This window comes from Aythya marila, assembly GCF_965140915.1.
Source record: "Aythya marila genome assembly, chromosome: 7".
Classification (NCBI taxonomy): Eukaryota; Metazoa; Chordata; class Aves; order Anseriformes; family Anatidae; genus Aythya; species Aythya marila.
In genome coordinates this window covers 8667834-8684645 of record NC_139048.1, presented here as the reverse complement: position 1 = coordinate 8684645, position 16812 = coordinate 8667834, and the positions used below count along the sequence as shown (strand labels likewise).

At 47.4% G+C, this 16812-nt stretch overlaps 1 protein-coding gene across 1 annotated transcript; it reads left to right on the top strand.

Annotated features, from left to right (window-relative positions):
* Window positions 1-3866: 3866 nt before the first annotated feature.
* Window positions 3867-10614, top strand: VWA2 (von Willebrand factor A domain containing 2; the record flags this gene model as incomplete). The annotated part of the gene is made up of 8 exons (XM_082764639.1): window positions 3867-3915; window positions 4487-4564; window positions 5205-5323; window positions 6721-6830; window positions 8905-9099; window positions 9238-9368; window positions 10028-10222; window positions 10358-10614. The coding sequence occupies 8 exons, from the start codon at window positions 3867-3869 to the stop codon at window positions 10612-10614; spliced, it is 1134 nt and encodes a 377-aa protein (XP_082620765.1).
* Between the last annotated feature and the right edge of the window lie 6198 nt (window positions 10615-16812).

Here is a 16812-nt window from a genome sequence, read left to right as displayed (position 1 = left end):
GTCTCTGACGCGCTGTTTCATTTGTATGTATACCAGGTTCCTGCAATTGTATTCATCGTACTAAAAATGAGAGTCACTTAGAAGAAATTCTGCTGCCTAAATAACTGTATCAATTTTTATGCTTGGACTGTTATTAGGAAATAAGTATGTAACTTGAATGTTTTCAAATCTGCAAGCTAAATTTTTCTGTTCTTTTTTTTTTTTGGGTACCAGTGTTGGTAAGCTTTTTTTTTTTTTTTACTTGGCTATTGAACGCGCATAACTTTATGGAGTGGTCATTGCACTTTGAATATATTATGAAAAATGAGATTTGGATTTAATGTAATCTAAAGCTTGCTTCAACTTTGGTACTGTTAATTTTACTTTCTTTTACCTCCCTTACTTTAATTTGCTGCCTTATGTTGATTACAGTCTTCTGTCAACATAATTTCCTGTCTGTGAAGTTAGACTGAAAATTTTCTCATAAACTCATTTTCAGTATTGTTAAAGGATGAATCTTGTCTTAGGCTGCATGTAGGTAGTTCTCTAATCAGTAAACGCTTCAGTGTGCACAAGTCTCTGTTTACACTTACGCTGTGTAATTTGCACCTGTGAATATTTTGGAGTTGTACGAGATCTTTATTCTGTCTCTTACAGGTAGCTGCATTGTCAAGATTTCAACCCTGTCATTTTTTTTCCACACTAATAGAGAAGTCCTTTTCTGGGATGTGATAGCCCATTTGTAATTTGATTCAGGAATTCTTAAATGTAGTATTGTCATTGCTGACTGATCTTGCGGCATGTTACTATGGTTGTGAAATCATTTTAAAGCACATTTATAAAGCACAGTAGATACTTGCTTATTAAAACTGCAGGGATACATTTTTTTTCTCTTGATGTAAATGTGTTAAACTCTGCCTCTGTTCAAAGTAGAAGGATGTTGATATTAAATTTCTTTGTGAAAGTAAAGTGTTTGTTTGGCATAGTGTTTTATTACATTCAAGTTGCCTCAGATATTTTTCCTGCCTCTTTAGGAAATCTTTCCATTGTAGTTTAATTACAGACGGTGCAGAAACGAACTCACTCTTCCATCTGGCTCTTAGCTCTAGGATGAGTAGCTGCAACAGCGCGACTCTGAAATTAAATCTAGCGCACTGTGTCCTCTGCCTCATGGAACTCACCGGAAGCCGGGTGCAGGGCAGGGAGGGCTGGGGAAGGAGGAGCCCCCGGAGGTGAAGCCCCAGCTTGGGGGGAAATCGGGGTGGGGAGGCCAAGGGGCTGCCATGACCCCAAAATGGGGTGCCGGAGAGCCCGGCGCCGAGGGGAGGCCGTGAGCGGGAGCCGTGCGGCGTGGCTGGGCCAGGCTCGCCGGGCACTTGCGGTTGTGGTATTCAGCCACCTAGCATGGCAAAACCACCACTCAGACATTAAAGTGTGGCTTGGAAATTGTGGAAATGGCTTAATGGGGGCTTCTGCTAACTCGCCTGCTGTTTTACATGTTTAATTTTGAAGTTGTGGTTTGAGGCTTGTCTTTTTTAACAACCAGCTTGACTTTCCTTGGTGTTTTAAGGACAGATTCTTACTGCTGAGGGATAAAACAGAACCAGGTCTTCCTACTGATGTGCAGAGGAAAGCCACAAGGATGCGGGGAGCCTGGCCCTCTCCCACTTCCTCTGGGAACCATTTGCACCTTCTCTCGGTGCAGGTAAATCGCTTGCTGACCCACCTCAGGTGGGGATGCTTCTGGCTGGGATGATGCAGAGCAGACCCCTGTGGTGATTTTACTCAGGTGGGCAGCCGAGCTCTACCACAACTTTTCTCTCACTGCACCTCTCCTCAAAGAGGAAGGCGGAGAAAATACAACACAGAGAACTCGAGGTTTGAGATGAGAAAGGTTTAATTAAAGGGAAAGGGAATGGGGAGAAAAAGAAACAACAAGTCCGCACGGAAGCACAGAGAGAGGGAAAAAAATTATTCTTTGCTTCCCATCAACGAGCAATGTTCAGCCACATCCTGGGAAGCAGGGCCTCAAAACGTGTAGTGGTTGTTCAGGAGGAACAGCCCCCTCCCCCACGAAAGCCCCCCCCTTTTTATCACTGGAGTGATACCAGTGCCGTTCCCTTTTTCTCCCCAAAGCTTTTCTTCCTGGCATCTGCATTTGTGTGAGCAAATGCTCAGTGCTTGAGGTGCTCAGGCAGGCCCTGGCTCCCAGGGGTGGCCTCAGATGTGACATCCAGCAGCGGGTGAAAAGGATGAGGCATTCCTGGGAACGTTCCTGCTGCTCTAGCCACAGGCAATGTCAATAGCATGAGCGCGGCTGTCAGAACAAACTGCACAGTAAGTTTAGCACGAGCTCCTGGGTCAGAAAAGTGTCTTTTGTTCTGCATCTCGTGGTTGTTGCAGGACCCGATCTGTAATACATAGCTTTTGACTGTGCCCCGTGTGAGCGGTGCTACAAGATCAAGGTCTGTGTGCAGGAGCCCGTCTTTCCCTGGGGAAAAGAGCTTGTCAAAACCCTTACTCAGTGCAAAACCAAGGGTTTTGCGTAAACAAGCTGGTTTTGTCAAGCAAAACCAGCCTCCCCCTGCATCTCTGGCTCCTATTTCTCCCTGTTAGCTGTCCCCAAGGGGCAGAGGGGACACCTGGAGCTCCCCATGGATATGGGAAACTATGGAGTTCCCCATGGAGTTCCCCATAGATGCGTCCCACCTGCCTCCAACATCTTAGCAAGCCTTAGGAGATGAAGCAATGAGAATTGCATCACTTGCAGATAATTCCTTACCTTGGACAGCAAATCCACCTTTGGGAGGAAACTTCCAGCCTCCAGGAAATCTCCTTGGTGCAGGTAGGGCAGCGGGTTCCCTTCGGCGAGCTGGTGCCACGTCCCCTCCAGCAGACTGGCGCTGAAGGAAGGCACCGTGTTACAACTGTGCTGTCAGGGTGTCGGCAGCTTGTTAAGGTCATACTTTGATGAATATGCAGCACAATCCTTTCTGCCTTCTCTCCTGCTGTTAAATAAAAGGAGGACAGTTAGAAAAATGAGCTGGAAGTTGCCTTTTGTTGCAAGCCAGGTCTCAGCGTAGTGGGTTTACGTGGCAAGGTTTTGGTAGCAGGGGGCCATGAAAAGGGCTGGTATTTAATTAAAGCAGCTGTGACAGGTACTTTTACCCATCTTTCTTCTTCTCCCAGCACTATTTATTTAATGTATTGTTTGCTGCAGAGATGAGCAACACGCTTATTTGTCTTGAACTATGCAACAAAAATCTGGTTTTGCAATGAGGGAGACCAAAACTCAGCCTGAATCTGGTCAGAATTGCTCTGGTGAGTGTACCCAGCACTCTCACTGGAGAAAAATTAGATATACACATCTTAAATAGAAAGACGAGGCCTCTGCCAGACAAGCTTGGTCTAAATCTGGGTATGTACGAAAGCATCGCTGAAGTCCACCTACAGATGATAGCAGCCTTTCTGATTTCACAGAAAAAAATGAGCAGAACATTGACTTTGCTGGACATTTGCACATAAAAGCATTTCCATCCTCAGAAAACACGAAGCACGGAAGAGCCTGGGGCTGAGTGTTGTTGAGGAAGGGCTGGGCCGTGCCCCCTTCCCCTGTGAAGCCTGGTTCCTCTGGGCTTGGGAAGAAGAGAGACGGGTATACAGGAGGAGCTTTCTGCTCTATCATTCCTTCTATTTCAATGTTTTGTTTCCTGTTTCCCACCCTTCTTCCCAGGACAGCTGCATTCACTGCTTTTACTCAGACCAGACATTTTGGAGCTCTTCATGAGACAACCAGCAAGGCGATTTTAGCTGCAGGCAAAGAAACCTGCTTTAGGAATTGGATTAATACTCCTTTCATTTTTTTCTTCTCTTTCAGATTTGTCATCATGAACTTCTTGCTACTTGTGTTCATCTTTGCTTTCTATCTTCCCCAAGGTACGTTTGAAGTCGTCTTTCTGCATCAATGGTTTCTCTCTCAGCTGCCTCCCCATCTCCACCTGGAGTTCTGTGCTCAGAGGTGCGAGAGCTGAATCCAGGAGGTTTTTGTGTAAACCTCTGCAACTTAGCTTCACGTGGACAGGGGGAAAACGATACCTGGAGAAACAGCTTCCAAACACATGTGACTGTATGTGAAGAGTCTATTTGAAACAGGAAAAGCTGGTGCTGTTATTATGGTATTAAAATTTCATAGATGCCTCCAGTTGCAGCTGTTTGGTGTGCAGTCTTCAGAGCTGGAGCCTGGCACAGCTTGCAGTGAGCAGGGCACCGTTCTCCCTTGTGCAGGAGTGAGGTGCTTGGTAAGTTGTGTCCATGTCCCTGCCAGAAGGGATTTCCTCCCGGGGGTGCTGATGGGCTGAGCTGCATCACCATGTTATTTTTTTTGCAAGTGTGAAATCTGCCCAGCAAAACAGCATTTTTACTGCTACAGATTAAAGGCTGTGTTTATTTATTTATTTATTTTTTTGAAGGCAGTTTCTGGTATTGATGGATCTGTTTGATCCCACAGTTTTGCCGAAGTCCAAGAATGTACAAGAAATTCATGCCGACCAGGAGACGATTGGCAAGATTTCAGCTGCTGACCAGCGTAAGTTTGTTTTTATAACTCAAGTCTTCTACTTTCTGAATTCTTTTTTCTTTGTTTCCCTCGTGTTTATGTTTGTTTTCTTTTTCTTTTGGGGCCCTATTAGTTCCTAAAGCACCCCCTACTTACAGACTACATCATTCATTCTCCTGTTAGATGTTTTCTACTGTCTGCCTGTCAATTTACGTCTTTTCTTATGCCGGACATGCCCTCCAGCCCCATCCCATAGCAGTGCCATGTGTTCAACTCAGACTTTCCATCATGGTGTGCTCCACGTGGACGTTTCTCCCTGGTGCACATCACCACCAGCCCCTCAGCTGTGTGCCCTGCCAGAGGAACGAGCGCTTCCCCTGCAGCACGATGCCTCAACAACGTGCACGGAGGAACCAGTGTGTTCCTGCAGGCAGAGGTGACACAGGGACACAGCCCTGAAGGCAGGAGAATGGTCAGATCTTTGTGAAATGTGTTTGTCAGTGCCTTGGAGCTGTGCAGAGTTTGTGTTTACAAAAGCAGAGCGTGCTTTGAACACCGCTGGAGATGAAACACATCTGGCTCCGCAGAGCCCGGCGTGTCTCAAAAGTGCCTACGCCACGGGCTTGGAGAGTGGCTCGCTCCACGGCTCACGTATCTTGCTCTCTCCTAGCTGCAGTTGATATCCTTTTTCTCTTGGATGGCTCCAACAGCGTTGGTAACAGCGGCTTTAATGATTCAAAGCACTTCGCAGGCAAACTCTGTGATGCCTTGGACATTGATCCAGACAGGGTGAGTGTCAGGAATGTCTCATTGTAGTTTCAAGCAGCTCGATGATGTGTGGGAAGGCCAGTGATAGCATGCTGAGTGAAATTGCAAAATTCATCCTGGCAGCTCCCCTGGGGTCAGGATAGTTATTCAGAAAGATGCAGCAAAGGTTTGTGAAGCAGTGAGGCTGGAGGACTCTTCTTGAATCTTCATGGATTTAAGCTCTTCCATTTGGTCTTCAGAAAAGACGTAATCTTTCGGGTGAAAGATTCTGATTTGTTTGTTTGTGTTTGTGTTTTTTTGTTTGTGTTTGTTTGTTTTTTGTTTTACTGATTTTTATTGCATTTTGGATGCTTGTAGACACACTACAAATGGTAGAACTTTTTTTTTTTTTTTTTTTTTTTTTTTTTCCCCACCCAGAAAGTAGCAGAATTAGTCTCTGGCAAGTTCTCTGTAGGGAGGTCTCTACCTCTCTGTAGGGATGTAAATGACAGTCTGTTGGCCCTGCTTCTAGAAAGTCCCTACTCCAAAACAAGCCCAGAGGGCAGAACAGAAGCAGTTCATGCCAGCTATGTACAGAGGCATTTGGGAATCCATACGCTGCCACAGCTCTTCACAATGTCATTGTCCTCCTCAGCTGCTGGTGGACCTACATTCTCTGCAGCCAACAGGGATGTTGCTCAGAGGGGAGTTTTTCATTCCCGTGAAATCTCCCATTACAATTTGGTTAAGGACAGGTCCTGGCTGGATGCTGTATTCCTTCATCCCTGCAATATTTGCAGATTCGAGGAGTCGTTTTCTTAAATACCATGCTTCCCCATATCTTTCTGTTAATCCTTACATAGGACTGAAAATCAGTAGCCTTTTAACCTTCAAGGTGTCACATTCCATAACACTTCTTGTAAGGCTTCAGTGAAATATTCCGGATATATAGTCCAATATAGATAATTTAGTCTGTTTGCATTTTCAGGCATTTTCAACTAAGGCATATAGTTTTAGAGGAAGCAGTGGAAAAATAATTGCTTTGAGTTACCTGCTGTGCTCAGTGCCAGAGGGAGCTGCTTTTAGTAATGAAAAGATTGCCCTTGCAGTGTCTAAATAGTTTGCTGTAAAAGGTGTTATTTATAAACGTATTATTATCCTTGAGACTACAAGCTGCTCTGAATGGATAAATACAGATCCTGAGCTGCCTGCAACTGCAGCAGAGCATCCGATGTTGTCTGCAGTTGAACTTCCTTGTTTGTAATCAAATCAGTACAGGTAATGTTGTGGTTTATGCTCTTTCTTAAAAATATATTTAGAGTGCCAGTGGTTCAACATGCGAAACAATGTTTGTTGTGATACAATTTACTGTTTCTAAATCTGTAAATTGATCAAAAGGCTCGCACCTTCCTTTCATACTCTTCAACCTTTTCTTTTAGGTCCATGTGGGACTGATACAGTTTACTTCAACTCCCCACATTGAGTTCCCACTGGATTCATACCAAAACAAACAAGAAGTGGAAGAGGGAATCCAGAACACCACGTTCAGGTCAGCTTATTTTACAGCTCTTCTCTTTTTTCTGGGCTATGAATGATCTCTGGACTGAGACTTTTTGCAAGATCCAGGTATTTGCACCTCAGCTGTGCGTGCACCACTCTGATACGTGTAGGAAGGAGGAGGAATGACCAGTGCCTGTGGTCCATAATCCACAGCCTGCGACAAGCGTGCATCCTGCTCTGTCTTTGTCAGTGCAGGCTGACAGGGGAGAAAGCTTCCAGTGTCCTGCTGGAATGTGGTAGATAGGGGAGAGTTTCTGTGCAGGGCTGTGGGTTACATCCTTCCTCCTGCTGGCAGGAGGTGCAGGGATACTCTCCTGCTGTTTGCTGGGCTGTACGGTGAGGAGCTTGCACACCCACAGCTCTGGGCTTGCAGAGGAAAAAGCAAGTGTGGCCTTCCCGCCTGGCTGAGCGCTGGCAGGACAGTGTGCACCTTTGGGTTTTGGTGGTTACAATTTCCTTTGACCTAGCAGGTAGCGATGAATTGCTAGCCCCTTGACATCTGTGATGTGTTGTATCTGCTGAATTCAAGGAAGTTGGGTTTTCAGACAGAAGTTTTCTTCCTGAATGACTTGGATGTGTTCCCATGGTACCAGGAAATAGAGTTAGAAGCCCAAATATACTCTTCTCAGAGGCTCTCGGAATCCAGACTTCTCATCACCAAGAAATATATTTGGATCTGCAAAGGGCCTGACAACCAACCCAAATAACACTTGTTTTGGTGACAGTTGAGGTATCGATATGGCCTCCAAGTGCCTTCTCTTTTGTTGATCTGTGTTAGGTAGAAAGGTTTGCTCAGCTTTTCTCACAGATGTCTGCTGCTCTCAGCACGGCGTACGTATGGTGAGCAGTGTGACCACTTCTGACTTTTAAGCAACATCAATTAGCTGGGTTTTGGTGCAGTGCTATCAAATCAAGAAAACCTTTTGTGTTGTGTTACAGGGAAAACTTACCAGAAAAAAAAAAGGGGGGGGGGGGGGGGGCAAGCAAGAGGGAATGGATGGTTTCCTGGGGAAGGACAAGAAAGGGCTGATGTAGACAATTTGTGTTGTGTTTTAAATGGCCCCATGCTTGTTCCGGATGATCCCATCTCCAAAATGAGAAGGGCTGGGGACAGCTTGTGTGAATGTTGGTGGCTGGTGCACCTTCCCTATCATACCAGTGCTGCTGGCATGCAACCTAGCAGATGAGGGTATTGCTTTCAGTTGAATTTAGTGTAGGTTTAGACAACTGGAGCACCGAGTGGCTTTTTTTTTTTATGCTTACTTAGAGTAAAGGGCATTGGCAAAGCCATGATGAAGTCATGCCTTGTATTCAGTCCTGCTGAGTTTCTGGGAATACACTAAGAAGCTTAGCATTTGTATTTTCAGGAGCTTTTCTACAGGATAGACAAATGACTTTTGTAAAAAATAAATAAATAAATAAATAAATAAATAAAATAATAATAAAAAAATTAACCAGGGAGAAAGAGGCAAGGGCTTTCTGCCCACTGCCAGCCTGCAGACTCTTGGCCACAAGCTGTGACGCACGGCTCCCTGGCTGTAGCTCTCATCTCAGAATGGGAGGAGATCCTCTGGAGGAAAAGGGGTGATATGTGACAAGAATGTATACCACATTTATGTGCCTAGAAAAAGGAAAACTTTTGAGGTGCTGGTCTTTGTTCATTACGTCCGTTTGTAGTGTGTTTCTGACCGGACCACAAGAGGTTGCTGTTAGACCGCTTTTCCAAACCACTCTTAAAGAAGTGGCTTTCATTTTCAAATGGAAAAATAGAAGCAGTTGATATTTGTCATAACTGGAAATAAAACTTAAACATCATAGAGTGCTCTGTTTTATTAAGTCTTCTTAACACAACTCTGGGTTGGAGAGGAGAGAGGTAGGGATGGATGATGGGACCTATGGAAAGATGACAAGAATGACAGGATTGGACGTCTCTGTGGATGCCTTGCATGGCAACAGAAATTAGTGAAGTTCGTCCCTTCCAGATGTTAGAAATGTGGAAATCAGCAATAGCAAGAGAAAAAGTTCAATTTCTGCTTTTCCAATTTTATCCCCCTTCTCTCTAGAGGTGGGAGAAAAAAGATCAAACAGGCTCTGGAATGCATTCTCTGCGAGGGCTTCCCGGGTGGCAGAAACTCGACCGTCCCTGAGATCCTGTGCATCATTTCGAATGGAAAGTCCAGTAAAAGTACCACAACACTTGCCACGCAGCTGAAGAAGAGAGGGGTCACCATTTTCACAGTGGGAATCAAGTCTCGAAGGTAGGAAACTTCACAGTGTTGGGCACGAAGGCCCAGCTTACCAAACAGCAAGTGCGGGGTTTGCTTTGGTACTCAGCTCCTTGGGGACCATTTAGGGCCCGGCTACATGAGCGATTGAACCCCCTCATTGCTTGGCAGGTTGAAGAGGCTGCGCATGCTGGCCAGCGAGCCCACCGAGCAGCACGTGTTCTCCGTTGAAGATGCCGACGGTGCCATCAACAACCTGTACAGCGCCCTCACTGGCTCCATCTACAATGCCACCGCCCCAGGTAGCCCCGGTCCCAGCTCTGACCTGGTCACTGAGTGAGAAAAGAGGAGGTGGTGTCTGAAATGCTTCTCTAGCCCTGAAGGGTCTTAGACCTAAGTCTTGGTGTATCTCTGTTCACCTCTCAGAATGGGAACATCAGACCTCACTCATAACTTGCGCCAGGGGAGTTTTAGGTTAGATGTTAGGAAGAACTTCTTTACCGAAAGGGTTGTTAGACACTGGAACAGGCTGCCCAGGGAAGTGGTGGAGTCACCATCCCTGGAAGTCTTTAAAAGACGTTTAGATGTAGAGCTTAGGGATATGGTTTAGTGGGGACTGTTAGCGTTAGGTCAGAGGTTGGACTCGATGATCTTGAGGTCTCTTCCAACCTAGAAATTCTGTGATTCTGTGATAAGCACGGTTGTGCTTATAAGTGTAAATCTGGAAGGACTGCAAAGAGTTTCTATTTTTTTATTTTTTTTTATATTTTTTAACTATTTTGTATTTACACGAAGGTAACTTCATTGGCATTATTGGAAAGCAAATGCATTGAGGTCAGTCTGGTTTGCTGTCTTCACTGCTGTCTGAGAACCACCCCAGTAGAGTGAGGGTGCACATGGCCCTGCGTTAGCTCCAGCTGTAGGAAGATAGGTTGAAGTTTGACCCATTTCCGCACCAAAGGCCTTTCTCGAGCCAGCACGGGATGGGAAGGGGCAGGCTCCCTGCTGACTCCCCATCTTTCCCTTCTCTGGTCCCGTTTAGACCCTTGCAACTCCCAGCCGTGCCAGAACGGCAGCACCTGTGTCCCAGAGGGGCTGGACAAATACCACTGCCTGTTCCCAGTCGGGTATGGAGGAGACATCCATTGCGGTAGGTGTGAACCTGTGCTCTCCCTCCTTCCTTCTCAGCTGGGTCCTGCCTTGGTGGTGCCCGTGGCAGGGCCCCAGGAATGACTGTAGGGGTCAGTACACACCGTACACAACACATTGCGCTCTCAGCACCAAAGCTGAGTGAGCCTTGAGTGTGGCGTGGATCTCCTTTTCCTGATAGACAGCTCAGCGGGAGTCACACTGGAGGGGTTCCTACACTACAAGGTGTTCCTCAAGAGCTTTCTCCAAGCAGCGGTGGGCTGGGACTCACTGATACACGTGGGGGTGGCCCAATACAATACTGATGTCAGGATACTCATTGAGGTGGGACAACACAGGGATGCATTCAGTCTCATGAAGCGCATCGATGCTTTGAATTTCAGTGGAGGAGGAACCTGAGCGAGTGTCCCACTATGGGACACTAAGATTTTGTTTGCATTGCACAGGATTTAATCCTAAATCCAAAGTCTGTCTGGTTTTGGAGCCTGCAGACTGATAAACTGAGGTTTTCAGACACCTTATGCTTAATTTTGTTTGCGGAACGAAATCCTTATCCCCACAGCATTCAGGAGGGCAGAATTTTCAAATATTCACGTAAATCTCACGTCTGTGTGCTTTCTTCACGATTTCAAGTTCTGAGGGGCAGTCCCAGCTGGGAAACGAATACTGAAATCAAGTTTGAAACACGTGTGTGCTGAGTGTGAATGCTTGTGTTTGATTGAAATGAGCTTTTCAGAATGGAAAGCCCTGGTTTGCAGACATCGGTGGTGGAGAAAGTCCTTGTAGTTCCTTGCTGCTCATCTCTCCCCCTTTTTAAATGCCATGTCTTATTTCTCATTTGTATCAGTATAACATTCAGCTCTTTGGTCTTGTTATGTTTTAACCCATAAGTAAGATCAAAAGAAGAGGCAAATTGAGCAGTGCTGTGATTAACAGCACAATCAAAGGTCTTTTTCATCTATTGGCATGCCGTGGCTCTTCCAGGGTTAGAAAAACAATGACAGAGCTGTCTCTTTGGGATGAGGAGCCTGTCTCTTGGCAGGCCTCTGCAGGCAGTTCCTACCTGGCGATGTTCAATGTGCTGCTACTGCAGCAGTATTTTCAGTTGTGTTATTATGTGTTATTACCATGAAATTAACCACAAGGACACAGATGAAGGGGAAGAGACAGCAAGGTTCAATGATCCAGGCTAATAACATCCTGAGACTGAATCGTCGCTTTCATTTCACATGCAGGTAATCACTGTTTGTACTGTACAGGCTGGGACCCAGGTTGATGTAAAGATAAACCCTTCATTCACTCTTCTGCCCTAAGTCCAAGACTTAATAGCAGAATCATTGTCTGTGAAAGGACTTAAAAAGAAAGACTCGTGATAGAAGTATGTGAAAAACAGACCCTGCCTCTGGACACCTGGAGTATTGTATTTATTACAAGGCTTAGCTGAAAAGAGACCATAAAAGATGACCTGGGGTCTAGGAGAAAGGATCCTAAGTGTTAATTATAAAAAAAATAACAAATGAATAGAAATACCGGCATCATCAAAGGGTAGACTCCCTGGAGTGAGAGAAGCTGATTTAAGGTGATGTTGTGTTAACAGGAGGCTTGAGTTCAGAGCAATGGTGTCTGGGCATGATTCCCCCAAATAGGGACCCCCGGGTTGCGCTGTGTGCCAGCCGCGGAGGGAAGTGGTGGACACAAGGCGTGTGGAGCAGAGCACCAGGAAAGCTCTCAGGGGGGCAGCCAGGGCCTGGGAGGTGTGTGGTGGGTCTGAGAGGTCCTTCTGGCTTTTGGTTGCCAGCAGCTCTGCCACCCTGCGATGAAGGCAAAGACACCTGTCCATGGGGATGTGCCGTCAGGCAGGACCCCATCTGGGATGTCTGACCACAACAAAAAGGCTGTTGAGGTCAACTTGACTCCACGTCAAATCAACAGGAACTGATGATCGAGATCCCTCAACTCTAGGACTGGCATCAGTGCTAAAGCTGCCTGTCTCAGGTGTAGGTTTGAGTGTTGACGTGCAATCGTCCTTACCTCTACAGGGGGAATGACTATAACGTGTTGTGATCTGTAGTAACCATTGTGATGGATAGAGGATAGACGTTGCAATCTTTCCCTCTTCTTCCTTTCCTACTCCCTTTGCCTGCTTTTCCTGCTGCGGAGCAAAGGGTGAGGCTAGCGGGTGCAGCCCCTACACTGCGTGGTTGTTCCCTGGAGGAATTTCACACCCTTGCCAACGCTGCTGTGGAAGTGCCGGAAGGCTGGAAGCAAATTTCTCTGGGCTGCTGCTATTGAAATGCTGCCAGCCCTGCTGCCAGCTGCGGTCTGCTCCTTTCGGAGGGCTGGGAAATCTGTCCCATATTTCACAAGAACAGAATATCTCAGGCTATTGTTGCAGGCTTTTCTCTCAAATCTCCAAGGAAAAAGCACTGAAATAGTTCCCGTATTGTTTTCCCCTTATGCCATCCCTGCATCCCAGCTGGTTTCTTGTCCTTGATGACCTCTGGTACAACCTCAGGGCCTCTCCAGGGCAAAGTGGGGTTTGAACTCCGGGGGTATCGGGGCTTGCAAACTGCTTGGAGCAGGGCACGTGTCTCGCTCTGCACTGGCAGTGTCTGGATCTGGGAGGTTTAGAGGTGCCCATGTCCTCAGCGCACGGCTCTGAAGATGCTTCCTTTTAGATCAGAACATCCAGCAAAGCCATCCTTCCTCTTCTCCAGGTTAAACACAGAGGAGTTTGCCCTCCGTGTACAAACAGGGCTGTAGGGTTACACCCTCTGCCATGTCTGCGTGCTTCCCACCCCACTCGCCCCAGCTGACATCTCCTGACCTCGGGGACATTCAGCTGCTATCTCTGTAGAATTTTTTCCTGACAGATGTGGGTCTGAACGACGACCGCTCTGTCACCGTGCCTGACCCTGCTGTTTTGCTTGCATTTGTTGCAGAAGCGAAGAGCACCGTGAGCCTCTGCAAACCCAACCCCTGCCTGAACTAGGGCGTGTGAATCCTCGGGGCTGGAAGCTACCACTGTGAATGCCACGGCTGTGAAGGACCCCACTGCAAGAGCCATAAACCTCAGGAGACAGCAACCGTGACAGGCCTCATCTGTTCATCCCAGCCCCACTGAGCTGCTCCCAAATGCCACCTCTCCCTTTAGCAGAGATGTAGCTGTACCTCCCTGATAGCTTCCTGGTGGCCTTGGTGCTTGCTTGGTGTGTCACCCGGAGAGCAGAGGTTTGGGATGCTTCTCTCAGGAAGCTGCACCCTATTTTATGCACTTGCTAAGCAAGCTGAAGCCCAAGAAGGTGTCATAATTTTGTTAGTCTTCCCCTTCTCTCTGTTCCCCTTTCCCATGGGCCCTGCTAGAAGAAACGAACCCGCCTGGGCTCCCGGGATGGAAAGCTCCAGCTGCCCTTTGAAGGGACAAAGTTATCTCTAACTCCAATAGTTCTCTATTGTTAGATAACTCCAAGCCAAACGGTGTTTGTTAGGCTGTAAGGTGCTGAGCTTATCCCTTGGTCCTAAAGCCCTTATCCCATCTGTGTTTCTCTCCTCTGCAACAGGAGCTCTCTGGGGTGACTCTCTGAGATCCCCAGGCCTTCCTCCAGACTCCCGTGTGCAGTGGGGACCGAGGGCTTCGCAGCACTTCTCCAGAGCCCAAAGGTACGGTCACCACAGACGCTGGTGACACAGAAGGTGCCCAGGTTCTCCTGCCACCACCACAGACTGCTACTCACATGCATGACCCCGCAGGCTGCCTCTGGCCTTGGCCCGGATCAAGTGACTGGCACTGAGACCGTGCTGAGGACATTCCCAGTTCCTGCATCGCACAAACTGCATGGCACAAGCTTTCTGGTGCTTGCTTTCTTTTTGAATCAAGTAAATATTTGCATTTCAATATTAATTGTTGGCATTTTGCATTTCCTCATCCAGATTCTGGTGCTGGGGGATTTGTATTTGTTAACAGACTTCTTGAAAGATCTTTGAGTTAGTCTAAAACTATGTGGGAGCCTGAGCAATTCTGGAGTTTCCACCGATGGGGGATAGTGTAGATGGCAGCGTTGTTCCCAGTGCACAGAGATTTTTAAGGAAGTATTGAATCAGCTGAGCCAATAGGCTGGATCAGACTCTTAGTCAGCTGTAATCTTGATGTTAGTTTTTGGATCAGCCTAAAGATTTGTTTGTCTTTCTAAATTTGACTGCTTGATACCTTGGCCAGAATTAGTTCTCAATGGAAAAACTGCAAAATGAAATTACTTTTTTTTTTTTTTTTTTTAAATGAGGAAGGTTCTTCTTAATGTTTTCTTTTCTGAGCTTTTTCAACATCACTTCATCCTGGGGTCTCACAGACCTGGTCAGGACCCTGGGTCACAGCTGGCTTCCTAGTTAGGCAGCGGGTGATGCAGTGACTGGCTTGTTACCTGCAGGAGCACAAGTAAGAGGAAGGAGATCTGGTTGTGAGTTTCTGTTCTGTTTTGTAAGTTGTCCATGCCACTCTCTTCTCTGAATTTATGTGGACTGATCAGATATGGTTAGTTTCACAGGCATTTTTTAGCTGCCTACTTTTGATAAGGAGAGAGGTTTGAAAACGATTGGTTTGACAAGGGCGTGCCATGGTTTGTGCAGCCCAAAGCAGAGGGCACAGAATAGGAAGAGGCCTGGACGTCTCTTCCCAAATCTCATCCACCGTTTCCTTTCTCGTCCTGCTGGCCACTTTTTTGCTGTTGACTTTGTATGGTATGTGCTTTTTCTTACATTTTTTTTTGGACGAGCCCTGTGGCATTTCTCCCTCCCCTCTTTGTTTTAAGCTGTCCCCAGCACAGCAGCAGTCCCTGCAGCACAAACCGGGCCTCTGATGGGCTGTGATGGTTCACGCGTCTCCAAAGACGCTTTGGCCTCATGCCCGCATCCTGAGCCTCACTGGATCACCCCATCAGTTTGCCCATGGAGCTATAAGCCTTGTGTTGGGCCCGAGGTTCACACTGTGGTGTTTTTCTCTGCTGCTTTTCCCAAGGCACCGTCACCTCGTCACAGCAAAATGGAGGTTTAGTTGAAGGAAGGGCTGCCATTTGGACAGAAAGAGAAATAATCCTTTAGGATTACTGATTTAGGCAGGGCTGAAGCACAGAAGCACCTGTGGAGCCAGCTGGATTCCAGCTAAGCTGCTTGGAAAACTCTTCCTGGTCTCCCTGCACATCCTCTGCCTTCTGATGGGTGAGAGACACTGCAACGTTCACCCCTGTGGCATGGGGTTTGCAGCTCCCTGGTGGTTTCTGTGCCGTAGCTCATCCAACAGCACCATTCGTTCCCTCCTCGCAGCCTTTTCCCCTGCAGGATACTGATACCTTGCCTGGCGCACAGCTCTGGGGCTGGGGTATGCTCAACCTCATCCAGGTGTTTGAAGCCTTTCTTTTGCATCCCTGTTTCCTGCAGGGCGGTTTGTATGGTGCTGCTGAGCAGTTTGGCTTGTGGCAAGTGTGGTTTGGATGTAATCTGTGCGTGCTGTCTTCTTTTTAATATGTGGCTATTAAATACGTTGGTGGAGGGCATGGGCTTTGCTGGGACTGCTTGTTGGGGTCCAGAGTTGGGAGAAACCTGCTGCTGTGTTGAAGCATGGACGGACAAAGCCCTCTGTGAAATTCAGAAGCCGCAGACTGCCAGCTCTTGTGCTGCAGAGTGTATTTTAACACCAGATGGGATATATCTAGCCCCAGGCATCTGATGGTCAGGTAGAGATGGGATGAAAGCCTCGTGGAGTTTCAAGGAAGCTGGTTCCTGTGTTCCACCAGATTTCCAGAGGCGTGCACCTCAGTGTCTGTAAAAGCCAGCCCTTAGCCTCTGGGTGAGTGAGGCAGGGGTCTGAGAGCCCCAAATGCCCCAGGGATCTCTGTGGGAGAGATCCACGCGTGCTGCACCCGTGATCTTCCTCCTCCCTTCCTTGGCTGGTTGCTCAGCCATGCTCTGCAGAGCCTGTTTGTAGGGTGCCAGCCCTGTCCCACAGCGTGCAGCCCACGCTGGGCTACATCCACCACAGAGGAGCAGCTCTGGATGCCGGGAGCAGCCCCGCAGAGGTCGCCCAGGACCCACACAGGTATGTGCAACTCGCATATGTGGGACAACCCAGCTTGGTCTCAGGTGACTGCAATTCCTCGCCTCTCAGTCCTCGTTTTTGCATCCACAACCTTCCCTCTCTGCGGGGTTTTGCCAAGGGAGAGCGAACGCCCAGCAGCAGCAACCCCGCAGCTCTGCTTTTGTAGGGGATGAAGCGCTTTGCAAGGTAAGGGGGCGTCAGGGCAGGGGGAAGAGGGGGGAAAAGGCAAAGGTCACAAAGGCCAGGGGGTTGGGATGGTCTTGGAGACAGCTGCTGATCCCACAGGCAGGTAGGACAGTGCTGAGCAGCTGGAGTTGTTTTATTTTGCCTTTTTTTTTTTTTTTTTTTTAAATTAGAGTTGAAGATCCCGGCTAGTTTCTAGGCCCTTTCTCCTACAAATTTTAATTAAAAATGGGTAAGTAAAAAAAAAAAAAGTAAGTGGCTTGGGGCTCTGTCGTGATCCCTTTATTGGGTTTATTCTCACAGGCTTTCTTTGAGTTGAGTCAGAA